This window comes from Sceloporus occidentalis, unplaced genomic scaffold, assembly GCF_023333645.1.
Source record: "Sceloporus occidentalis isolate IW3139 unplaced genomic scaffold, rSceOcc1.0.p SCAF_1, whole genome shotgun sequence".
Classification (NCBI taxonomy): domain Eukaryota; kingdom Metazoa; phylum Chordata; class Lepidosauria; order Squamata; family Phrynosomatidae; genus Sceloporus; species Sceloporus occidentalis.
Genome location: NW_028316981.1, coordinates 15,052,047 through 15,079,170, shown reverse-complemented (window position 1 = coordinate 15,079,170; position 27,124 = coordinate 15,052,047). Strand labels below are relative to the sequence as shown.

At 40.8% G+C, this 27,124-nt stretch overlaps 2 protein-coding genes and 1 pseudogene across 3 annotated transcripts in view; 1 reads left to right on the top strand and 2 right to left on the bottom strand.

The window, feature by feature from the left end:
* The window catches only part of LOC149320899 (uncharacterized), a 64,200-nt gene that overhangs the window by 5,110 nt on the left and 31,966 nt on the right, over window positions 1-27,124 (top strand). Inside the window, exon 2 of one of the 2 annotated variants that reach the window (XM_089502866.1) lies at window positions 26,317-26,441. The exons of the other annotated variant lie outside the window; for it this stretch is intronic. The gene's annotated coding sequence lies outside the window, so the exon portion shown is untranslated. The remainder of the gene's footprint in view (window positions 1-26,316; window positions 26,442-27,124) is intronic. 2 annotated transcript variants of the gene reach the window in all.
* LOC149320901 (uncharacterized) lies at window positions 9-717 on the bottom strand (annotated as a pseudogene).
* Window positions 539-14,996, bottom strand: LOC149320900 (uncharacterized). The gene is made up of 7 exons (XM_089504857.1): window positions 14,711-14,996; window positions 10,020-10,093; window positions 9,244-9,370; window positions 6,731-6,810; window positions 5,819-5,945; window positions 5,003-5,083; window positions 539-2,860 (listed from the first exon to the last, which is right to left on the bottom strand). Exons 1-7 carry the CDS (start codon window positions 14,724-14,726, stop codon window positions 1,557-1,559), a joined length of 1,809 nt encoding a protein of 602 aa, XP_089360983.1. The 5' UTR covers window positions 14,727-14,996; the 3' UTR covers window positions 539-1,556.

Here is a 27,124-nt window from a genome sequence, read left to right as displayed (position 1 = left end):
TCCACATTCTATGCATTCATAGGGTTATCCCCTGTATGAATTCTTTGATGCTCTTTAAGGTACCCTTTATTACTAAAGCTCTTTCCACAATCCATGCATGTATAGGGTTTCTCCCCTGTATGACTTATTTGGTGCTGGATAAGTCCAGCTTTCCGAATGAATTGCTTTCCACACTTCAGGCATTTATATGGTCTTTCCCCTGTGTGAATTTTTTTATGCACCCTCAAGTGTCCTTTCTGATTGAAGCATTGCCCACACTCCATACATTCGTATGGTTTCTCTCCAGTGTGAATTCTGTGATGTATATTAAGCTTTGAACAGTCAATGAAGCTCTTTCCACATTCCATACATTTATATGGCTTCTCCTCCTTGTGAATTCTTTCGTGGTCCCTTAGGGATCCTTTGTGACTAAAGCTTTTCCCACATTCCATGCATTTAAACGGTTTCTCTCCTGTGTGAGTACTTTCATGAATAATACATGTGTTCTTATGACTGAAGCTCTTTCCACATTCCATGCATCTATATGATTTTTCCCCTGTGTGAGCTCTTTAATGTGAAATACAGTTTGGCTTCATACCAAAGGTCTTTAAACATACCATGCAGTTATATGGATTATCTCCTGTATGAGTTCTCCGATTGCACCTTAAGGTATGATTTCTGACTGAATGTCCTTCCACATTCCATGCATTTAGAAGGTTTCTCACCTGTATGAGTTTTTCCATGTTAAGATGGAGTGTCTTGTCGGATAGGTGCTGATGTCTCCACCAGGAGTGCTCTTGTTGTTGCACGGCCCGCTTCATTTTCCGAAGATCTTCCGTATACCAGGCTTTTCTATTAGGAGTGGGCCTGAAAGGACGCTTGGGAGCGATGCTGCCTATAGCCCTGGTAAGGTCATTGCCCCAGGTATCCATCAGGGCATCAACAGAATCACCGTCAGATCCAACCATAAATCCCTCTAAGGCTTCTTGGAACCTTTTGGGTTCCATCTGCCTTCGAGCAGACCATTCTAATAGGTCCTCCAACCCCAGGGGGAAGTTGGGTGGTTGCCTTCAGTCGCACCTTGACTAGGAAATGGTCCGTCCATGACAGAGCAGAAGTTCCCCAGGACCTCTGCCCACGGACTTCCCTGATCCGTACTAAAGACCACATTGAGTGTATTACCTGCACAATGTGTCAGTCCCGAGACTAATCGGGAGAAGCCCATGGTAGTCATGGAAGCCATGAACTCCCGAGCTGCACCTGATAGTTCTTGTGAGCCAGCCTCGAAGGAGATGTTGAGGTCCCCCAGCACAAGAAGCCTGGGAGACTCCAACAGCAGCTCTGAGACCAGTTGTTTCAGCTCGGTCAGGGAGTCTGTTAGGCCATGGGGTGGACGGCAGACCAACAGAATATGGCTTCTTTCCCATGTGAGTTATCTGATGCCACTTAAGGCTCGCTTTCCTGATGAAGTTCTTTCCACATACTATACATTTAAATGAATTATCTTTTTTGTGTGTTCTTTGATGCTGCTTAAGGCTGTCTTTCCTGCTGAAGTTCTTTCCACATACTATACATTTTTATGGCTTCTCTCCCATATGAGTTGTTCGATGCTTCTTAAGGTTCCCTTTCTGACTGAAGCACTTTCCACACTCCATGCATTTATATGGCTTCTCTCCTGTATGAGTTCTTCCATGGCAAGTCAGTCTTACCTTAGTACTGAAGCTTTTTCCACATTGTATGCATTCGTATGGTTTCTCTCCACTATGTGTTCTTTGATGTTTAATACAGTCTGAACTCTGACTGAAGCCTTTTCCACATTCAATACATTTATATGGTTTCTCACCTGTATGAATTCTTTCATGTCTAGTAAGTGACCCAGCATCACTGAGGCTCTTACCACATTCCGTGCATTTATATAATTTCTGCCTCACATGACTTCTTTGATGCACCTTCTGGTTGAAACTTTTTACACATTCCATATATTTATCTAGTTTCTGCTCACTGTGAATTCTTTCATGCCTTGTGAGATTTCTCCTAGCACTATAGCATTTCCCACACACTATGCATTTATATGGTTTCTCCCCTGTGTGAACCATATGATGTGTGGTAAGGTGTGATCTCACATAAAAGCTCTTTCCACACTCCATGCATTTATATGGCTTCTCTCCCGTGTGTGCTATTTGATGCCACTTAAGGTTCGCTTTCCTGATGAAGTTCTTTCCGCATACTATACATTTAAATGGATTATCTTCTGTGTGAGTTCTTTGATGCTGCTTAAGTTTGTCTTTCCTGATGAAGTTCTTTCCACACACTATACATTTAAATGGACTATCTTCTGTGTGAGTTCTTTGATGCTGCTTAAGGTTGTCTTTCCTGCTGAAGTTCTTTCCACATACTATACATTTATATGGCTTCTCTCCCATATGAATTATTTGATGCTGCTTAAGGTTCCCTTTCTGACTGAAGCACTTTCCACACTCCATACATTGATGTGGCTTGTCTCTTGTATGGGTTCTTTGATGCAGCTTAAGGTTCCCTTTCTGACTGAAGCACTTTCCACATTCCATGCATTTATACGGCTTCTCTCCCGTATGAGTTCGTTGATGCTTCGTAAGTTCCCACCTGTGACTGAAGCTCTTTCCACATGTCATGCATTTATATGGCCTCTCCCCTGCTTGAATTCTTTGATATATAAGTGATGTAGTATCATGGAAGTTATTTCTACATATCACACTTTTCAATGGTTTCTCAGTTCCCTGGTGACTCCAAAATGTTCCAGTCCCTTTTAAATTCATTCCATATTGTTCTCCACACTCTTGCGTAGCAATTTCTAGAGATACAAGAGATGGTCTCTGGTAGTTCTCACTGTCCCAATCGTGATCTGATTTGGAAGATAAAAAGATTTGTAAAAAGGATATCCTGTCACAGCTTCAAGAAAAAATCCCAAGGCTCTTACCAGGAATTAACTCTCTAGTTCCACTCTTTCTACCTTATTTCTCCCTTATTTCTTCTACCTTATAAATACCTTAAGGTAGTGAAAGTTGTTCATATTTATTTTCACATGCTTTTGAACTGCTAGGTTGTTAGAAGCTTTGACTAGTGATGGCAGCTCAATCTTGCAATCACAGAGTCAGACCCTTAACCACTGAGCCCTTATTTCTACTCTACTCTTATTTCTTTTTTAGAACAAGTTTATTGCACATATTTAAAATAACATAATTCCTAACCTTCCCAATGACACTGACAATGAACACAGTCTTGACATAGCAAAATACTTTTCTTGGAAGTGTTTCCCCCTCCAGCACAAAATCTTTCACAATTACGTATACAACTAAAATTAAAAGTTCCTTTTTTCCATCAACGTTGGTCCTTGTTATCTCTTGCCACGCTATCTTCTCCTTCAGTTTCATTAATAAATAAAAAGTTTAGATAATGTTTTAATAATAATTAAAATTATTTAATAATATTTAATAATTATTTAATCATTTTAATAATTATTGAACTTTATATATCCATTTACAAAGAAATTGTTTATTATCTTCCACATTTTAAAATTTGTTCCGTTAACTGAAGTTATCTTAACTTATTTCAGCATTTTCAAGAGTCTTATCTTTGCTCTGTTCCCATTCCAAAGCTTCAGTCATCTTTTTTTTTGTAATATACTATTATTTTGACTGTTATTCATTCATATTTTATTTTAGCTGGCACAGAGGAATATATATGTTTTGCCAGCTATTCTACAATTGTGGAATTGCCTTCTATAAGACTATGGAACGAGAAGGACAGAAAAAACAGAACTACAGCATGGTATTGGAAAGAAGGAAAGACCAAACCGGGAAGCAGAGATAGTCCATAAAAATGTCATTGTGGGCATGCTGGTGTGTGCTACCTTGCTGTACGCTGAGGATTTCTTATGACAAGGAAAGATCAGAGGTTGACCATAAAGTTAAAGCAAAAGACAGCCATGGTTGAGAAAAAGCATTTTTAGAAGCTGCATAGTTGTTGTTGTTGGTTTATTTTTTGTGGAACCTACAGGGTTATTAAGCTCTTTTGAATATCAAGGAAAAGCGTTTGACTCTATGATTGCTTAACTGTTGTTTTCTTCTAATAATAATAATAATAATAATAAGAAGAAGAAACAATCTGACATGCAAGGGAAAGTTTCACATTTCACATTATATCTTAATTGGGGGACATCGGGACCAGCATGATGTTAAAACAAACTGCTGTCTTCATTTCACTAATGCCTTCATTCCTCCAAACAGTAAAGGGAACATGTCTCCCCAACAATGATTAATCAAGATTAATTGGATTCCAACTGTAGCTTCTGAATCTTATCTTGAAAGGGCAGGGAGGTATTGAATTGATGAACAGAAACATCTGTCGCCATTAGATCTCTTAATTGATGCTCCTTCTCTCTCCTCTCTTCCCCTCAAGACCTCAGCATCCCTCAGGCTATAGATACTCAGAATTGTGGACCTGGCAGGAGATGGTTTTCATCACAAAATGGGGTGGGGTGGAGGATAGAGGTGATCCAAAAAAATTGCATGGGGCAGGATGAAGATAGGATGAAGACAAGTAAATAGGGATTCAAGGTTAAGAAGCAAGTGAGTAATCAAGGAAAAGAAGCAGAAAATAAGGTTGTATCCTTGAACTCAAGATAAGAAAAGACTAACTTAGGCTGCGTCTACACTGCATATGCAGAAATTATGCAGACTGACACTATTTTAACTCAATGTTATGCAATTCTGGGATTTATACTTTTGTGAGATATTTAGCCTTCTCTGTCAGAGAGCTCTGGTGCCAAAACAAACTATAAATCCCAGGATTTCATCATATCAAGCCGTGAGAGTTAATGTGGTCTCAAACTGCATTATTTCTGCAGCACAGATTCATCCTTGGGTTGTAAATGCCTCTGAGAATCCCTATCAAATTTGTACCAGATTAAATTAACTGAATAAACAAAGGCTGAAAAATCCACAGAACCTCATTACAAAGCTCTAATTACATAACAAGCAGATACCTGACAATATTTTCTGTTCCTTCGAATTCTGGACAGACAGGTCTTCTTCCAGCCAAGTTATAAGGTCTGGTTTGGGAGTTTCTTTTAAAGGAAAAGAGATGCTGGTGATTACATCAATATGCCAGTATTTTAAGTCCATCCTTTGCTATCTATACATCTGTTTGATGGTTAATTCCAAATATTATTCAATCAATCCTCCAAACCAGTACTACTCATTCATGGATTGGTAGCAGTCCACAAGCCATCATCTGCCAATTCTTTGTGAGGTTCCAGCAATAGAAAGAAACATTGGTGGTCAGGAGGAGCCTGACCTTGGTTCATGGCACAATGGGTCAGTCTGAGATGTTCTACTTTAGGAAGCAGAGTAGCCTCCAAATACAAGCCCAAAGAAAATCAATTCCCCAAAACAAGTCCTTCATACTGCTGCTGCCTTGTCTGGATTATGCTTCAGTTCTCTGATTCTGATCCAGATAATAATAATAATAATAATAATAATAATAATAATAATAACAACAACAACAACAACAACAACAGCCCTCTACAGTTGAAAAACCATGTAAATGCATGGAGTGTGGAAAGAGCTTCCGTCATAAGACATGTATTATTCATGAAAGAACTCACAATAAACACACAGAATGTGGGGAAAGCTTTTCCTAAGGAATCCTGGGAATTGTTGTTTATTGTGGCACCACAGATCTCTGACAGAGAAGATTAAATGTCTCACAAAACGGCATCATACAAATTGCTCCTACAACACATGGAAATCCCAGAAAAAACATCTTCAGCATTTCTCTCATAAGGATAATACATCCTTACCCAGAAAGACTACAGTCTCAAAGTTCTTCAGCATGACTTCCTCGTAGAGAGCTTTCTGGTCTGGATCCAGGAGATCCCATTCCTCCTCTGTGAAATACACAGCCACCTCCTCAAAGGATATCACCCACTGGGAAAAAAAAAAGAAAAAAATCTCTAATCAAACATTCCCTACTCTTTCAAAGACCATTGGTGTCATCTCAGTGTAGAAATTCATGCTGTCACTCCAAGGTTTGGAACCACCAGGCCAATGGTCTTTCAGGGGTGGATCAGGCTGCTATGGAACAGAAAGGCTCCAGTCTGCTTGCTGCTGGTGGCTAGATGACCAGGATACTTGATACTATCCATGTCTGGGGTTGTTCTGGCCTACCTGCCTTGTTTGCAACTCTCAAAGGCATCCAGGAACCATTTGGGAAGAGGAGAGGCCTCAAGGAGTTTGTTGTGACATGATAAGAGTCCTAGCCATTCTCCTCATTGACTCCAGACAGGTGGACTGGGTCTTTCCCAGTACCTTCTCTCTCCAGGACTCTCAGTCTACCCATTAAGAAGCATGGAGGTGCGCTTTATACTGGAAGTGTGAAGTGTTAGGCAGTGCAGTCCACACACTTCACATCTCCCCACTAGAAATGCCCCTGCCAAAGAGTAAAGTTTGTGAGTGAGTGGAAGCAGCACAGGCATCTAACCACTGCACTACCAGGGCTCTTACATGTTAGGAAGTGCTAAATTTCCACCCTCCTTCCTTTTTTTTATTTAACAGATTCAAGACTTCATGTGGGAAATGTCAGAAAGATTATAACACTCCTCCCTAGTCACATCACAGCAGCAAATTTAAAGTTAGGGGAGATATTCTTTCCAACACAGAGGGGGACATATAGGCAGTCCCTCTGTAGTTCTCCCCAACAATCCCTACCTTACCTGAGGTAGCTTCAAGGCTGCCTTTTCTGCTCTACCCAAAGATGATGATCCCCAGGCTGCCTGTGCTGCCATCATAATGCCTGTGGGAGAGAGAAAACAGATAAACTAGGCCATCACAGAGATTCCTACGGCTCTTGTAGTTCAGGACTCTAAAGCAGGAGAAGCTGGGTCTGGTGGCAACTGGCAAATTATATCACTCAGGTCCCTATTGGGAAGTAAGACTGATGTGGAGCAGAAGACTTTTGTTCTCTGTGCCCATCTCAGTGTCATGATTCTGACTACTGGAATCTGTGTCCAGCTTTTGAAGAGAAGCAAATTTGCATAAACCCAATGACCTACTTGACAGGACAGGACAGTCCTTAATGTGTTTGTAAAGTCTTGGTGTAAGAGAGAGACATACATGAAAAGGAGTATATACTTGATGATAAGTCGATTTCATGAATAAATTGAGGGCAGGTTTTTGCAGTCAAAATTATGGATTTTCATACGATCCATGGATATGGCGAGGGTAAAACTCAGGGGTATGTAACAAAAGATCTAAAGGATGAAGCAGGAAGAAATCATGCTAAAGAACTTACAAAATTCCAGCAAGCATAACTGTTTGTGCTCAGACCGGATGAATGAGAGAGTAGAAGGAGGTCACTGCTTCCAGGACAGATTACACTCTTGCTTTTCACCAGAGGATGCTTCCTTTTTAAATAAGAGTTAATGCACAGTACTAACATTGAACCATGGATAAGTTGACTCAGGTCTTTTGGGTCAATTTTTTGATTAAAATTTCTAGACGTATACATGAATATATAAAATAGGTCACTGTCATCTGGAATTAAGGAATAGAACTAAAAAATATGTGTGGAGGGAAACGGTGGGGCAGTTTCTCTCTAATGTGTGTTATGTATTCTCCTTCTGTTTTTGGGGGGCAGACTTTAAGATTTTAACTGTTGGAACTACTGCGTTTTGTTTCCTTCACAGTGCGGAAACAGGTTCTAAGAAACAGTCCTGGGCCAAGAATGAAACACTTGATATCTGGAGTAACCAGATCTTGTGGACTTTTCTTCAAGCATCACTTTTTTGTGTATAGAATATTTAGGGCAAAAGTGGGCAAAGTGTGGGCCACAGGCCACAAGCAGCTTTCAGGTGCTATTTTCATGTTTAACAACTGGCTCTCAAATGCCCTGCAAAAGCCCCCCTCTTCAAAGTCAACAATTATTTTTGCAATTTTTTTTCACACCCCTCTTCATCCCCAACCACCCCAAATGCCACTAGGTGATGGGGGCATTTCTCCCTTGTTTTAGGCAGAATGAAGGCAAGTAACAGAAAAATGAAATCCCATTCATTGTGTACATATGAATGTATACATTCATTGTGTTTCACTTTTCTATGTTACTTCCCTTCACATTGTGATTTCTCTCAAGCTGCTTAATTCTAGAAATGACCTGATGTTTAGGCCCTAAGTATTGAAATAGCTGAGCCATCATGCTTTAAATTTGGCCCCTGGAATAACTCTTTGACTGCCACAATAGTGTCTAAACAATAAACACCCCTACCATGTTATTGTTGGAATTCATATAAGTGTTATTTCCATGCACAGTGTTCTTTTCATTCATGGAGACTTGAGTATTACTTGTCAGAAATGTTTGGAATCATATGTCTTTTGGATCCCAGATTTTGGAATATTTGCACATACATAATGAGATATCTTGTAGATGGGATCCAAGGAATTTATCACACAGCTTACCTTCCGCCATGCTCCCATTTGTCACCAATCTGCGACGGAAGATTCCTGGTGGGATCACAGATGGCGCTATTAAAGAGGAATGCTTCTGTTTTCATCATGGAAGCGTTATTTTAAGCGTTTTAAAAAGGGCCCTTTTTAAATAATGACTTAATCCGTTATTAAAAAAAGGGCCTCTTTTTAAACACGATAACACTTCCAAGACGAAAACGGAAGCGTAGCACCATCCGCGATCCCACCAGGAAGGTCCCATTGCAGATCAGTGACGTAAAGGCAACGGGAGCATGGCGAAAGTTAAGCTGTGTGATATACTCCCAAGTATAAGCATTAAGTTAATTTATGTTTCATGTATGTCTTATGAACATAAAGGTAATTTTATACAGAATATTTTTAATAATGTTTTCACGAAATGAAGTTTGTGTACACCAAACCATCAGAAAGCAAAAGTGCCACAATCTCACCCACCCGTTCTGGAGTATTTTGGCTTTTGGAATTTCAGATAAGGAAACTCAATCTCTACCAAAGAACTGTGGAAGAGTTGCTCAACAGGAGAGGTTCCTTTCCTTGGGATCATTTTAGTCAATCTCACAGGCTCTTTCTACATTTGATGGGTAAATTAAAGCTTCCACATCTGCACCACCCATACCAGCATCCAAATGCCTCAGAATCCTAAGGGAATAATCTCCAGAAGAGAATCCCCCTAATAGTCTCCAATTCCCTGTAGAAGACAGGAATAAACATTTGCCCCTTCTAAAATGCATGGGGAAAAATTTCATACCCAGAAAATTCACATTCCTATAGTTCTCCAACATGACAACCTTGTACAAAATTCTTTGGCTTTGATTCAGAAGATCCCACTCTCCTTTGGTGAAATAGACAGCTACCTCTTCAAAGGACACCAGTTTCTGAAAGAAAGAAAGAAAGATACGTTCTGTATTAGGAAAAAACAACTCTTCATTTAATAATAATAATAATAATAATAATAATAATAATAATAATAATAATTCTTATCCATCTTTCCCCAAGGCTCAAGGCAAGGTACAACATAGATTAAAACACATACAGTCATTTAAACAGTGTACAATCACTGTTAAACACTGTTCAAATACTGTTTATCATATAAACATAGGACACATTAGAATCATCCAGCATAAATTAAAATAAATTAAAATTTGATCTTCTTGAATCAAGTTCATATCAGAAAAGCATAATGATTCACTAACTACAAGTTAATATATGGCTACAAGTGTAAAGTAAAGAGGATTTTTTTTATTGGAGGCTGACTTTTCAATATTAGCAAAATGCCTATGATGTTATTATCTGTAGGCATTTTGCTAATAGTGACATATTATTTCTGGTAGAAAATTTAATTTTATACTATCAAGTATGCTGCTTTATTTTTAATTTGTAAAATATAAGTTTTTGTGAGGGAAAAGGTGATAATAACAGCTGCTACTGCCATTATTATTATTATTAATTTCAGAACTTGTACTCTCAGCACAGTGGGAGACAGCAAAGGTTTCCCCTTCTTGTCTCTGATTATGCTTCCCTTACCTGAGGTGTCTGCATGGCGATGCTTTCCACTTTCCCATTAGAAATAGATGATCCAGATGCTGATATCATTATACCTGTGGAGGCATAAACAATGTGGACTCTGACATATGGGGAAGGTATGGCCTGTAAAGGTTCCTCATCTGATCTGCCAGCATTTCCCCCAGAGCCCAGGTCTTAAAGAAGGTATTAAAGTTCTCAACAAGCTTGAGATTAGCTTTTAACTCTTTCCCATCATCATCATCATTTATTTACATGGCACCATCAGTGTACATGGTGCTTAAAATGTAAAAGAACAACAATTAACAAAAACAGCCAGCCATGCCAAAGGGATAAATCTAAGGTATATGTGTGTATATGTATGTGTGTGGTATATGTGTGCGGGTAAGCATAAACACGCATAGGAGGAAGGAACAATACAATTAGAAAAAATGCAATCCAATTGTAAAACAAACTGCCTAGATAGAAAAACCCATACAATATATTATAAAGCAAACTGACAAATACATACAATCAAGATGGATAAAATTATTTGTTGTTCTTAACTGTCCACAAGTCGATCTTGACCCTGGCGACCCCATGGAAGAGACATCTCCAAGACTCTGTCCTCTGCTCTTAGTTCCTATAAATTCATACCTGGGACCTCCTTGATAGTCTATCCATCTAGCATGCGGCTTTACTCTCTTTCTACTTCCTTCTGCTGTTCCCAGCATTATTGTTTTTTCCCATGAGTTGTGTGTTTTCATGAAGTGACCAAAATGCAATAGCCTAAGTTTAGTCATTTTGGCTTCCTGGGAGATTTCATGGTTGGCCTGTTCTAAGACCCATTTATTTCTCTCTCTCTCTCTCTCTGTGTGTGTGTGTTTTAAAGCTGTCCATGATATCCACAGCACTCTTCTCCAGCACCACATCTCAAATTGATTGATTTCCCCCCTATCCGCTTTCTTAACTGTCCAGCTCTCACATCTATACATGGTAATAGGGAATACAATGGCTTGGGCTATTCTAAGTTTCCTGCTCAGTTGTATATCTTTACATTTTAGGATTACCAACAATTATTGTTTTTCTAGTGAAATGTCATCTCATGATATGTCCGAAGTACAACATTATCAATTTAGTCATTTTGATGTCTAGCGAGAATTTGGTCTAGCACCCATCTATTTGTCTTTTTAGCAGTCCATGGTATCTTCAGAACTCTTTTCCAGCTCATATCTCAAATGATTTGATTTTCTTCTTATCAGCTGTCTTTTTATTGACTTTCTGTCCAGATTTCATTATCATATATACTGTATATACCTGTGCATAAATCTAGAAATTTTAGTCAAAACATGACCCAAAAAACTTAGGATGACTTATCCATGGGTCAATGTAAATACTATACATTGGCCTGTTACAGACTGCCAGAATAAAGCTGCTTCGGGTCTCTTTGGAGGTATGCTGTTTAAATGATGCATGCATCCTAAGAATCCGGAAGCTGCACCAAAGCTGCACTCCAGTGCTTAGGAATGGAGTGTGGCTTTGGCGCGACCTCCGGACTCTTAGGACCCATGCGTCATTTAAATAGCATACCTCCAAAGAGACCTGAAGCAGCTTTATTTTGGCAGTCTGTAACAGGCCTTTAACTCTTATGAAAAAGGGAACCATCCCCTGATTAAAGCAAAAGTGGAATCTGTCCTGGAAGCACTGACCTCTCTCTACTCTCTCTTCCATCCAGCCTTTAGTTTAGTGTGACCCAAAACAGTTATGCCTGCTGTATTTTTTTAGGTTCTTTGGCATTGTTTTCCTTTGCTTCATCATTTAGAATGATCCTTTGTTGCATGTCCCTAAGTTTTACCTTTGACTTATCCAAGGATCATGTCAAAATCCATAATTTTGCCCCCAAAACCTGCCCTCGCCGTATACGTGAGGTCGACTTATAGTCGAGTATATATGGTAGAACCTGGACTGGAAAAGAGGAAGACCTCATTCCAGGTGGACAGACACAGTTTGAGTGTTGGACTATGACTCTGGAGTCCGTGAGTTTGATTCCCTGCTCAGCCATGAAACTTGCTGGGTGACCTTGGGCAAGTCACATGCTCTCAGCTTCAGGAGATGGCAATGGCAAACCTCATCTGAACAAATGTTCAAGAAAAACTCATGATAGGTTCGCCTTAGGATCACCATAAGTTGGAAATTACTTCAAGGCACACAATACACACATGCACTCCCTAAAAGCCAATTGCTCCTAAAAGCCAAGTATTTACTCTGGACATGAGAAGACATGACTCACCAAAGAGGCAATAATGCTTAGTCAAGTAGAAGGCAGTAGGTAAAGAGGAGAACCGCAATACAGGTAGACTGGCTCAATCAAGGAAGCCACGGCCATGAATCTGCAAGACCTGCGCAGAACTGTGACTTGGAGGTCTCTCACATAGGATCACCACGGCTTGAAGTCAACCTGAAGGCAATTAACAACATCAACAAAAAATACAGTGGGCCCTCCACATTCACTGGGGTTAGGGGCAAAGGACCCACATGGAAAAACTGCAAATAAAAAGGCTATTTTTTTAACCTGAGAGATTACTTCTCTAGGAATCTCTAGGGAGATTATCACACAGAGGCACTTACATGTGCGAAACATTTCAGACCTGTTTCAGAACCGTGAATGTGAGATTGTCCGTCGCGCTTCTAAAACGTAATTTTGGCTTCCTGCTTTCCTCGACAAAGCGGGAAGCCTCAATTACATTTTAGACTTGCACTGGAGGACCTACAAATGCCCAGAGAAGTGTTCTCTCTGGGAATCTTCCAGCATTACTTTGGGCAGAAGTTGACTGCAGAGTTCCACTGGAGGTCCTAGAGAGATTCCTAGAGGGAACCTATTAATCAAATCCTCAAAAGCTAAAGCCGCAAACGTGGAAGGACAACTGTACATACTTACTTAAATACATACAACTGATCCCACCCAGAAAGAAGAGGAGGAGGAGGGATGGACTTCTAATTTGATGGGGTTCCTATGAAGCCAATACAGTTGGCCCTCCTCATTTGTGCCTTTGACTTTTGTGGATTCGATTATTTGGGTTTTGATTAATATGGAATCTTGAAGTCCTCCAGCTAAATTCTTCTGGAAGTTGACCACAGAGTTGTGCTGGAGAACCTAGAGGTTGCTAGAGAAAACACTTCTCTAGGCATCTGTAGGTTCTCCAACATGATTTTGTGATCAGCCTCTGGCAGAGGTTGACCACAGAGTTGCAATGGAGATTCCTAGAAAGGTTGGGGAAGATTTATTTAAAATGTGGGTGTAGCCAAAAAGCTTGAAAGGCACCACAATTCATCTGGTTTTGGAAGCTAAGCAGGGTCAGCCCTGGTCAGTACCTGGATGGGAGACTGAATGATATCAGGTGCTGCAAGCTATATTTCAGAGGAAGGAACTGGCAAACCCACCTTCGAATATTCCTTAAGAAAACCCTATGAAAACAGTGGGGTTGTCATATGTCAACAGGTGACATGAAGGCACAGGCACACACAAAAACTCATTTTAGGACTGCTATCACTAAAACAGTATCCATGCCCTAGGCGTGCTCTTGCGACATTAGGATTAGAGTGGGTTGATAAGTTTATTGCTGTTAGTTGTTTTTTTTTACTTGCGTCAAGACCAGGGCTAGGGAGTAGTGGTGATTTTGGGGTCCTACTCCGGAGCATGATATTTTTTCTTCATGTAACTGCTATTCCTATTACACTCCTCAATAAAAAACATTTTGTTATTGCCACATGACACATCAGGCTATTTTTTGGAATTTGCAAGGCTGGTGTGTGTGTAAATCTCTCTCTTTGACTCCCAGCCCCTTCCCCAGTGCAATATAATGAAATTGTTTTTTTGGTGTTTGCACACACAAGGAGTAAAAAATCAGGAGTAACAAAGTGAAGTTAAAGGCTTTCACGGCCGACATCCATAGTTTTTTTGCGGGTTTTTCGGGCTATGTGGCCATGTTCTAGAAGAGTTCATTCCTGACGTTTTGCTGGCGTTTGTGGCTGGACATTTCTCTGAAGCCACAGATGCCGGCGAAATGTCAGGAATAAACTTTTCTAGAACACAACCACATAGCCTAAAAACCCACAAAAAAAAGAGTAACAAATATTATTATTCCTACTCCTACTCCTGTAAATACCTCTCACTCCTTTACTCCTACTCCCCAGCCCTGGTCAAGACAAACATATTGACTTGTGACCAAGTTTGTAATTGCATTTTCCCCACCAAAACATTTCTCTAGGCATTTGTAGGTCATCCAACATGATCCTATGGTCAACCTCTGGCCGAGGTTGACCCTAGAGTTGCACTGGAAGATCTGGGGGTCCCTAGGGAGGTGTCCTCTCAAGCAAAAAGTATAGTGCTTTATTGTTTGTGGTTTTTCCATATTCCCAGGGAATGTGAACGGACCACTGGACAGATATACTTAAACATATGCAACAACCCAGGAGGAGGAGAGATGGCCTTCCAAAGGAGGAGGTTTCCTATGAAGCAAATGCCTGCAGCTCAGTCCCTCCCTTGCAGCTGGGCTGGAGGGGGTCAGCCTCCCCCTAACCACTAAGAACAACTACAAAAGTGTGTGTGTGTGTGTGTGTTTGTGAGTCTCTCCTTCCCTCCCAAATGCTCCACAGGAGGAGCCCCCTCTTCCTTTTGTTTCCTCTTCTTCCCTCCTCCATCTCCCTAGTCTCACCCTTTGCCTCCATCATTCTCCAGTCTCTCCAGTCCAGTCCCAAAAAGAAGGAAAAGAGAGTTGCTGGGATGACCTTACTCTCCCCTGGCAAAAGAAAGAAAGAAAGAAAGAAAGAAGGAAGGAACCTCCTTTATTTGCCTCCCCCTGAATACTCCATTTCCTTCCTCTCTGGGAATGGAGTTTCTCTCATTTAACCCTCAAAGGTCCAGTGTGAAAAAGCCATCTCTCTCTTTCTTTCTTTCTCTCTCTCTCTCTGGCCGCATCAACACAGCAGAAAATAATTAATAAATAATAATAATAATAATAATAATAATAATACATCATAATCATAATCATCATCTAAACTAATTATATTATAGAAGATCAACCAAGACAATATCCATGATTTAAATAAGAACAAACTTGGCAGTTCCAGCAAGAAACTGTACAACAAAACAAACTGTAGAAGCTGTGTTTCAAAGGCCAAAATAAAAGTCGTTGTTGTTATTGTTGTTGTTATATAAAGTAATTTTATGGTATAAGATCAATCAAGCCAATACGTATGCATGAATTAAATAAGAACAAACTTGGCCATTCCACCAACAAACAACTGACAGAGAAGGCTAAATGCCTCACAAAACTACAGGCCTTAGAATTCCCTAGCGTTGAGCCAGGTCAGCTAAAGCGGTCTCAAACTGGATTATTTCTGCAGTGCAGATGCAGCCCCAATCTTTCTCTCTCTCTCTCTCTCTCTCTCTCTCTCTCTCTGTCTGCATCTGCACTGCAAATAATGCAGTTTGGAACTGCTTTAACTGCCATGGCTCAATGCTGTGGAAATAACTGCAAAAAACATGCAGTTTGGCACCGCTTTGACTGCCACGGCTCCATGCTATGGAATCCTGGGATTTGTAGCTTAGTAGGGCAATAGAGCTCTGTGACAAGAAAGGCTAAATATCTCACAAATAGGGTGACCAGATGTCATTACTGCAGTGGAGGACAAGGTACCACAAAATGTAGGGCAAGACCAAATAAAAGCTCAGAAACCCTCCTTCATAGTCATGCCCAAATTGAGGACATTTTTTGACATTCCTCCTGAAAGAAGGTTGAAATGTATAGGACATGTCCTGGTAAAGGAGGACATCTGGTAACCCTGCTCACAAATTTACAAACCTCATAATTCCATACCATTGAGCCATGGCAGTTAAAGTGGTGTCAAACTGCATTCTCCAGTGTGGATGCAGCCATCTTCCATCTGCATTCACATTTTTGCCTCTTTGAAAATAATTGTTGTTGTTGTTGTTGTTGTATGCCTTCAAGTCATTTCAAACCTTTGCTGACCCTATATTCCCACGATTCATTCATTATTTCTGCCATGTATTTTGGATCTAGGAAAACCTTTAGAAGATGCAGAGCTGTCAAGCTCTTAAGAATCTCAAGGAAAAGGAAATAGGGTCAACTCCTATAAGTTAGTTGTTCAATATATTCTAGACCCTGTTGTATTTTATAAACCTATTGTTTCTGTAAGTTTATTTTTGTCTTTGTTAACTCTCTTAACCAAATCTACCTCTATACTCCTTCCTATAAAAGAATAAAGGGAAAATTAGTTCTACAATAATTTGAGAAGGAAAAGGAAAGAGGGACACAAAAAGAATAAAGTGAAGTGAATTATCTCCTCTATAACAATTGTGAATGCTATCTTTCTCCAAAACAATTTAATTATATCAATATAGATGTAGTCAATATAAGAAAAGGGGAGTGATGAGGAAAATAATCTGTTTTGCTGTTTCCAACCTTTAAACTCCTCAAGGGATTGAAAAGAATGAGAAATACATAAATTCAATTAGTCAAAAAGTATTCAAGTTGATAATTTTTCTTCCAAAAACAAAAGAAACCACTCTATCTATCCCCTGAGGCTGCCAACTTACAGCCACCATATGCTATAAGCAGTTGTAAGGTAGGAGCAATAGTGTGTCTTCTCAACTGAGTTAGCTAAGGGCGCTTTTCTTACAAACTTGGCCAAGAGAGAGGTTGAGTTATCTGTCGAAAATATATATTAAGCTCTTGTTTATACTTTTTGGCCTTTTAGCAGAGACAATGCATTGAAAAGAGTACATCTATATATATATGGGGAAAAGAACCCTATGATTTTTAGACTGAAGAAGCATTGAACCAACAGTAAGCTCAAACAAAACAATCTTTCTCCCTCTCCCCTTTTCTCTCCCGTCTATTTCCTTGATTTCCTCAGGCAGCAGTTTGTCTCAGGCGGGGGAAGAAAAAAAAGGAAAAAAAATAAACAATAAAAATACTAATCTGTATCCACAACGTTGATGTTATATTAATCAGAGCTGCTTTCTTCCTTTCTTCTGGCTTCTTACACCACAAACAATGTTTCTATCCCGCTGGTAGGAATTTCCAAGCACATGTAGCAGATTCAGTTAGTCAAAGTTTTTTTCCCCCCACCTTTTCAAAGCCATCCAGTTGAATCTTTGTAATCCTTTGTAATCTTAGCTTAATACTCAGTTGCCACAATAATCTAGATTCTGTAGAGTTCAAATGTTTTTGTATTCCTCCCTTTGAAGTCGCTCTGATGCCTCTCTGCTAAGAATTGCAAAAGACACAGCTCAGCTGCTTGTATTCCTCCTGCAGATGCAAGATGGTGGTTCATCCACCTCCCTTCTTGCTCCGTCCTTTCCAGCAAGAGTCCTCCAAACCATCCAGCAACCAATGCAAAGTAGGATCAACACAGCAGTTAGTTCAGGTTATCTCAACCCAGAGAGAGTGGGGAAAATTTCAAATCGTTTGTAGCTTCTTAAACTTACAGAGACAGAAGCTTGTGAGTGTGGGGGAAGGGAGAGAAGCCGCTGCAGCGAAACCAGGTAAAGCAGAGTTGCTGTTTTCCCTTCTCCCTTCTCCCTTCCCTTTTCCCCGCTCAGCGCTTCAATTAGAGAGTTTTATGGTGTCGTAGAGGATTTAATAGTAAAGGTTAGAGTCTTTAGTAAGATCAAAGACGATTGCAGTAGCTGTTAATTGCGAGCAATAAACAACAAAGGCAGTGTTGGGGGTGTTTGTGCCGCGGCGCGGCTGCTTGATCCCGGCTCTGGCTGGCTCAAGCCTCCTTTTGCTTCTGGCGTCTCCTTACCAGCTGCTCTTTTGCTGCTTATTTTCTGGTCGCCCTGAAGCTGTGGAGGTTCCCGATGAGCCCCTCTTCTTCCCCCCTAACTGGGGAGCTCTCTTGGTATGTTTGCGAGTTTGTAAGCTTACTTAGGTCCTGGGATCCGCAACCCTTCCCTCAGCACGACATTGAGAGAAGGCTTCTCACACCCTCCATAACACCGGAAGTCCCGCTGATAAAGTAATATTAATGGGAGATTTTAATGGAGTAGTAAATTCCTCCATGGACAAGAAATCTGAAAAAGAAATAAAAAGTAATCAAGGTACACTCCCACAATCCTTCTTCGATTTGATAAAAAGCTATGACTTGAAAGACGTGTGGAGAATAGGAGAAAATAAGGAACACGGATTCACATTCTACTCAAATAGACACCAATCCCTCTCCCGTATAGATATGATATGGATGCCAGTCTCATTATGTAGCCTTATCAAAACAGTAGAAACCCAACCGAGAACGATCTCTGACCACAACTCAGTGTTAGCAACCCTTTCACCAAAAATTTTAACACGCAATTGGAGAATGAAAGATTTTGTAATACAGAATAGGGAAGTTATAGAAAAAACAAAGGAAGTGCTAATTAACTACTTCAAAGAAAATATTACTCAAGATATGAAAATCAAAACTGTTTGGGACGCGGGAAAAGCAGTAGCGAGGGGCTTTTTAATAAATCAAGAAGCTTATCTGAATAAAAAAGAAAAAGAAAAAGAACAGAGAATATCAAACTTATTAGCTATTAAAGAAAAGGATCTTGAATTGCATTTAGGGGATTCGAAAATACTAGAGGAAATAAATCTATTAAAGAAACAGAAAATAAGCAGAGACACAATTGAAATCAGTAAAAAACTAAAAACTCTAAAACAAAGAAGCTTTGATCAAGCTAACAAAATAGGCAAGGGATTAGCAGAAATGCTAAGAAAGAAGCAAAATAAGAAAATAATAACTGAATTAAAAGTAGAAGGTAAAATAGTATCTAAACAAGAGGATATAAAAAATGCTTTTCTTCAATTCTTTTCAGAACTGTATAAAGAACAGGAAATAGATATTAATAAAATCCAAATCTACTTAGATGATGAAAAAGATGAATTTATAAAATTAAGTAAAAATCAATTAGAAGATTTAAACAAACCAATTAGTAATATGGAAGTTAGGACTGCAATCGATAACTTAAAAAATGGCAAAGCACCAGGGCCTGATGGATTTACTCCCCTTTTTTACAAAACATTCAAAGAAGAATTAAGTGGACCCCTGCAAAAATTGTTAAATTCTATCATAAAAGAAGGTGTACCTGAAACATGGAAGGAGGCAGATATAACACTAATTCCGAAAGAAGGAAAAGATGCAAATTTAGTTAAAAATTATAGACCGATCTCACTTCTTAATATAGATTATAAAATTTTTTCGGCTATTTTGGCAACCAGATTAAAAATTTTTCTAAAGGACTGTATTGATAAAGATCAAAAAGGATTCCTACCCCAAAGACAATTAAGAGACAACACAAGATTGGTTTTGAACGTAATTGAATTCTATGAAAAACATAATGAAAGAGAATTAGGCCTCCTTCTATTAGACCTGGAAAAAGCATTTGATACAGTAAATTGGAAAACAATCTTCGAAATTTTAGAAAAAATGAAATTGGGTGCAAATTTCATAGGATGGATTAAACAAATTTATAGTGAGCAAAAAGCCAAAATTATAATAAATGGGGAAAAAACAAACTTTATTAAAATTAACAGAGGAACTAGACAGGGTTGCCCGCTTTCCCCCCTATTATTTATTATCATGATTGAGAGACTGATTAAAAGGATCAAAAATAACAATGCCATACAAGGCGTAAGACTAAAGAGACACACCTACAAAATCAGAGCCTTTGCTGACGACTTAGTTGTTTTCTTAAATGATCCCTGTAACAGTGCAAAAGACTTATTGGATACATTAGAAAAGTTTGGAGAAATATCAGGATGTAAATTGAATAAAGAAAAATCTACAATGTTAACAAAAAATATGTCAATAAATAAAGAAAAAATACTGCAGAAAATGTTAGAAATAAAAGTGGAGAGGAAAGCGAAATATTTAGGAATAACAATTTCGAGTAATTTGGGTGAACTATTTGATAACAACTACAAAAAAGTATGGAAAGAAATCAAAGCAAAATTGGAAAAATGGAAAAAATGTAATCTGTCCCTATTAGGGAAAGTGGCAGCTATAAAAATGGTGGTTCTCCCCAAACTTCTATTTCTATTCCAGACTCTCCCAATTATAATCAAAGATAATTTTTTTAAATTATGGCAAAGGGATTTGAGTAATTTTATATGGCAAAAGAAAAGACCAAGAATTAGATTAAAAATTATGCAAGATTTGACGGAAAGAGGAGGATTGGGGTTACCAAATTTAAAACTATATTTTGAAGCATGCTGTCTAATGTGGCTAAAAGAATGGATACTATTAAAAGAGGAAGAGTTGTTGGAAATAGAAGGAGAGAACCTACCCTTTGGCTGGCACGCTTATCTGGGATATGATAAGATCAAAGCAAATAAAGACTTTAATTTACACTGTATAAGAAGAACACTTTTCAAAACCTGGAACAAATACAAATATAGAATTATGACAAAATTCCCCTCAGGGTTTTCCCCACAAGAAGCAATTCAAAGACGCGAAACAAGGCAAACTACAAAGTGGTTAACGTATGCTAAAATAATGAAGAAAGATGAAATGGGAAGGTTGGGACTTAAAACTCAAGAAGAACTAGCCAAAGAAGGAATCAATCTAGACTGGTTTAGCTATTGGCAAATTAGAGAAAGAGTTAAATTAGATGCCAAAACATTAGGTTTTGAGGAGAAAAAAAGTGAATTCGGAAAGATAATAGAAAAAGAAAACCCAAGATGGATAAAAGAATTTTACACACTATTATTAAATTGGCAACAAGAAGATGAAATAGTAAAAGGAAATATGATTCAATGGGCGAAAAATTTCGGGTATCCCTTAAATATGGACAGATGGGAAAAGGTTTGGAAAAAGAGATTAAAATATTCGGCATCCCAAAGCTTAAAAGAAAGTTATTACAAAACATTTTTTCGATGGTATCTGACCCCTGAAAGAATATCCAAAATTTACAAATCAACAAGTAACCTATGTTGGAAGTGTCAAAAAGAACCTGGAACCCTATATCATTGTTTGTGGACATGTAAATTGGTTAAAGAATACTGGAAAAAAGTGCACGAGACGATTAATTCAATTTTTCAAACTAATATAAAATTTTTACCAGAAACTTTTTTACTAAATATGTGGGAGGAGGAAGTGGATAGGAAATATGGAAAGATCTTATATTATTTAATTTCGACGGCAAGATTGGCTTTGACACAAAAGTGGAAAGGGAAAACAATTCCAAGTAGGAGAGATTGGTTAAGTAGGCTATACGAGGCAATCGAGATGGACAAAATGACATTAATACTTAGAGATCATGTAGTGGACGAAGTAGAAGACAAATGGAATATAGTTTTGAAATACCTAGAGAAGGAATGGGGAAAAATAGCAACAGTGGGATTTAAAATACAATAATAATAAGTTAGAAGATAGAAACATGCACGTGTGAAAGATTGATCTAATGACAAAGTTAAGAGAGTAAAGTAAATACTCTAATGTAGGATTTGAAGAATTGCAAAGAAAAAGGAAATATTAAATTAGAATGGGATACGTAGAGGATCAAAAATAGGGAGTAACAAAATCTAAATAATCCGAGGTTCAAAGATAAGGAGAAAAAGAGATATATATATATATTACTGCTGTGGATTGATCTCAAATAAAGAAATGAATATAAAGAAATAAAAGGGACACTCAAAGTAGAAAAGACAAAGATATCTAGTAAGATTAGAGAGAGAAGTCAGGGAAGAATGAAGTGAATGAAGGTAGAGGATGGAGGAAGAGTGTTTAAGAGAATGTAAAGTAAGTGATGGAAGGTGAGAGTAAGTGGTAGAAGAAGAGGAGAAAGTGACAGAGTGAAGATTTGTAAGCGTGAAGATGAAGGCGTAGTAATCGCAGGGAATGGGGAACTGGAAAAGAAAAGTAAGTAGTAATAAGGGGGAAGAGGTTTTAGAAGGAATTTGAAGGAAAGAGAAGGAAACAATGGAGGATCAAAGATAGTTAAGATGAGAAGGAAAGAAGCAGGAGATGATTAAGAAGTAAAGCAAGGAATAGGAGAAGGGAAAGATGTAGAAGGGAAATATAGGAGTGGGGAAAGAAAGTGATCATAGAGCAATATTCCCTATATAAAAACGTATTATTTTAATGATGGGTTATCTCTCAATATATCATTATTACTATTTTCTCTTTTTGAATCCCCATTGTAAGTAGGTTAATGCATCGAGTATGTAAGTGTGTTATTGTGTATGTTTGGTGTTTGTATATTTGATTGTCTGTTTTAAGTTTCAATAAAATTTATATTAAAAAAAAAAAAAAAAGAATCTCAAGGAAAAGGAGATTCAGCACTTCCAGAGTATGCTGATCCCTAACACTGTTTAACCTAGTGCTTTGTACTCATAACAATAATTGGCTTGGTGCTTGCTTAATAATTAGCCATTATGGCTTAATGACCACTGTTTAATTATTGCCTAATATATATCTTGTAGGTCCCTGCGGTTTACTATATGTTGTTCTATGCTATTGCTATGTTGATTTCCAAAAATGCTATTAATCTGACATACATAGTATTGGGTTTGATGCCAGATTACTCATTTGGAATGCTGACCTCTGAAATTAGGGTTGCCATATCCCGCCGGGGGGCGGGACAATCCCGGTTTGGGCGGTGCCATCCCGGTCCCGGTCCGGTTTGGCGCCCAAACCGGGACGGCCCCGCCCACCGCGGCCACCTCAGCCGCCGCGGCGGCTGCAAGGCCTTGCTGAGGCCTGGGAGGGCTCTCCGCGGTTGGAGCTCCAGCCGCGGAGACGCTCCCTCCCGGGCCCCAGCGAGGCCAGGGAGGAGGAGGAGGAGGCGGCCGCTTCCCACCGCGGCGATCACCGCGATGAGGGGCGGCCTCCGCCTCCTTCCCGGCCTGGGAGCCGGCCGAGGCTTGCTCCCAGACCGAGAGGAGGAGGCGGCCGCTTCCCACCGCGGCAATCACCGCGATGAGGGGCGGCCTCCGCCTCCTTCCCAGCCTGGGAGCCGGCCGAGGCTTGCTCCCAGACCGAGAGGAGGAGGAGGCCGCTTCCCACCGCGGCAATCACCGCGATGAGGGGCGGCCTCCGCCTCCTTCCCGGCCTGGGAGCAGGCCGAGGCTTCCTCCCAGGCCAGGAAGGAGGGGGAGGCCGTTTGCCACTGCGGCGATCGCCGCGATGACAGGCGGCCCTGGCCCTCCTTCCCGGCCTCGCCGCAATCGCGGGCGCTCTCCTCCCTCCTTCCCGGCCCCTATGGAGGCCCAAGCCTTCACAGAGGCCAGGAAAGGGAGTGGGGGCCGCCCGCGATCGCGGCAATCGCGGCGATCGCGGGCGCTCTTCTCCCTCCTTCCCGGCCCCTATGGAGGCCCAAGCCTTCACAGAGGCCGGGAAAGGGAGTGGGGGCCGCCCGCGATCGCGGCGATCGCGGCGATTGCGGGCGCTCTTCTCCCTCCTTCCCGGCCCCTATGGAGGCCCAAGCCTTCACAGAGGCCGGGAAAGGGAGTGGGGGCCGCCCGCGATCGCGGCTATCGCGGCGATCACGGGCGCTCTTCTCCCTCCTTCCCGGCCCCTATGGAGGCCCAAGCCTTCACAGAGGCCGGGAAAGGGAGTGGGGGCCGTCCGCGATCGCGCCGATCGCGGGCGCTCTCCTCCCTCCTTCCCAGCCCCTATGGAGGCCCAAGCCTCCACAGAGGCCGGGAAAGGGAGTGGGGGCCGCCCGCGATCGCGGTGATCGCGGGCGCTCTCCTCCCTCCTTCCCGGCCTCTATGGAGGCCCAAGCCTTCACAGAGGCCGGGAAAGGGAGTGGGGGCCGGGAGGAGGCTGCTTCCCACCGCGGTGATCGCCGCGATGAGGAGCAGCCCTTGCATCCTTCCCGGCCTGAGAGGAGGCCGAGGCTTCCTCCCAAGCCAGGAAGGAGGAGGAGGACAAGGTTTTAAAATGTAGGACCTTTAAAAAAAAATGGTCCTACATTTTTAAGCCTTGTCCTACATTTGTCCCGGTTCGGAGCTCCTCATTTATGGCAACCCTATCTGAAATGGCAAATTTTTAAATGGTCTTTAGTTCACTGCTACCTTTATTCTTGAACCCAAGTCAAGGAAGCGGGAAGAAAGATTTCTCTATACCACAGAAAAACAGCAGTCTTCGCTCCTGAGATCAAATAAATTGAGATATAGATTAGAGTCAGAGGGTCATAGTGGCTTAAGTATTGGACTGTGACTCTGAAGAGCAGGGTTCAGTTCCTGGCTCAGCCATAAAACCCACTGGTTGACCTTGAGTAAGTCACACTCTCTCAGCCTCAGAGGATGTGAACGGCAAACCCCATGTGAAGAAACCTTGCCAAGAAAACCCTATAACAGGTTCGCTTTAGGGTTGCCATGAGTCAGAAATGACTTGAAGGCACACAGCAACAACAAAACTAGACTGCAACAAGTCGTAAGAAACGCACTGTACATATGTATATTAGGCACATTTTAAAAAATAAATGCAAGCAGGCACGTAGTGGGGGGGAGGGACTCCGTCTTAATCTGGCCGCCCACCCTTCCCGAAATTCTGTCTACGTCCCTGATGGAAGGTGCTGTAAAGTTGCCCTTAACTTGCAAAGAAACGAAGAACGGAAGACCTCCAAGAACCATTTTTGTAAAGGCCACGGCTTCCTTGATTGAATCACTCCATCTGTATGTAGCCTTCTTCCTCTTTGCCTATTGCTTTCAGCTATACATGTGGGGCAAAGTTATTTTAACCCAGCATAAAATCAGAAAGAACAGGAACAATTTTGTTCCTGTTCTTTCTGATTTTATGCTGGGTTAAAATAAACTGAGCTGAGAGCTGGTATACATAATCTCTGATTGTACTGTGAGCTGACTCTGATAACAAAATCAGGAAAAAAAACAGAAACAAAATCTGGGATTTTCTGGTCTTTTTACTAGTCTGGATGAGCTGGCATTACAAGTCTCTGTTCATACTAGGAGCCGAGAGAAAATATTCTGGGAGAAACAAAACATGTTAAGGTTTCCAAAATAAAATTGGAAAGAACAAAACCTGGGGCTTTCCTGTTGTTGTTGTTGTTGTTGTTTTAATTAACCTGGATGCATACAACAGGAACAAAATCTGAGATTTTCCCATCAGTTTGGATGCACCCTTGATCCACCTTTAATGTGGTCTTCTTCTTTTCCTTCTGCAGTCTTCTGTACTGAGTAATGCCATGAGTCACTTTATCTCATGATGTGTCCAAGTCATGTCTGGCAAGCCACGTCATTACTTCAGAGCAAAGAGGAAAAGGTCATTTCATTATTTAGTTATGATTATATATCCCTCCCTTCCTCACTCTGTCCCAAGGTGGCAAACCAGCAAAAAGAGAATAATTTTCAAACAACATATGGACATCTACATATATAAAACCCAGAGTGCTATTATAATGTACCGGTTTGAGCATTAGTGCAAGGCTTACTGGAACCAGTTTGTTTGCTTTGCTATAATCATAAGGTGTGGTTTGAATCTTGGACTACGATTCTGGAGACCAGGGTTTGATTCCCAGTTCAGCCTTGAAACCCACTGGGTGACCTTGGGCACCTCACACTCTCTCAACCTCAGTGGATGGCAATGGCAACCCCCCCCCCCCTCTGCATGAAACTTGCCAAGAAAACCACATGATAGACTCACCTTAGGGTCTCCATATGTCAGAAACGTCTTGAAGGCACACAAAAACAACAGCAGTCATAAGGTTCATTAATTGGAGCCATGTGCAAAAGTAGTACAGTGGGCCCTTGTTATCCACTGGGGTTTGGTTCCAGGACCCCCTGTGGATATATTTATTATTTATATATTTATTTTTAATGTATATATTTATTTATATATTTATTATTAAAATATATTATATTTAAGTCCCATTAAATACACTGGTGCCTCGGGATACGAAATGATCGGGTTACGAAATTTCCGGGATACGAAAAAGTTGGATTGGCAAAAACTGTTTCGGGTTACGAAATATTTTTCGGGTTACGAAATTCATTTCGGCGCGAAATTCAAATGCTGCAAAGTGCAGCTATAGGCTTTCCAGTGCTAACGGAAAACCTTCTCTTAGCTAAGGGGGCTGGGTTAGGGGTTAGCTTTGGCGCAAATTTTGAATTTCGTTAGCAGTAGTGATTGGCTTGAGAAATCAAGCTGATCATCTGGATTGGCTAACGAAATTGGGGGGGGGGGGTGGCCTGGCTTCAGAAACAAAAGCCGGCTTCCATTGATCTGCCCCCTTTGTCTGGCCTTGTGGACTGGAGAGGAAGAGTTGCTTCTGAACTCTAACTCTTGGTTCCAGGTGGAGGTTTGGACTTTTTCTGGCTTTCTGCCTTTGGACTTGTTCTGGCTTTGTACTGTACAGTACGTGTACAGTGCCAGGTGTACACTTCGGATCAAGACCTGCCATTAGGAATTTCTCTACAAGTAGGTGGATGGATTTCTACCTTCTTCTTGTGGGGTGAGACAGTGTGACCATGCTTTTGCTGTGGGGTGGTGGGGTGCTTTGCTCATGTTTTCAAAGTGTGGGGTGTGAGTTTTGCATGTTTGGCCTTGATTTGATGTGGGCCAGAGAGTGTGACTTTGGGGTTGCATTTTCAGATTTGGGGGTTTTGGCCTTTGGGTTTGGGTTCTGGGGTGGTTTGGTCATGGCTGTGATGTTTTCAAAGTGTGGGATGTGAGTTTTGCATGTTTGGCCTTGATTTGATGCGGGCCAGAGAGTGTGACTTTGGGGTTGCATTTTCAGATTTGGGGGTTTTGGCCTTTGGGTTTGGGTTCTGGGGTGGTTTGGTCATGGCTGTGATGTTTTCAAAGTGTGGGATGTGAGTTTTGCATGTTTGGCCTTGATTTGATGCGGGCCAGAGAGTGTGACTTTGGGGTTGCATTTTCAGATTTGGGGGTTTTGGCCTTTGGGTTTGGGTTCTGGGGTGGTTTGGTCATGGCTGTGATGTTTTCAAAGTGTGGGATGTGAGTTTTGCATGTTTGGCCTTGATTTGATGCGGGCCAGAGAGTGTGACTTTGGGGTTGCATTTTCAGATTTGGGGGTTTTGGCCTTTGGGTTTGGGTTCTGGGGTGGTTTGGTCATGGCTGTGATGTTTTCAAAGTGTGGG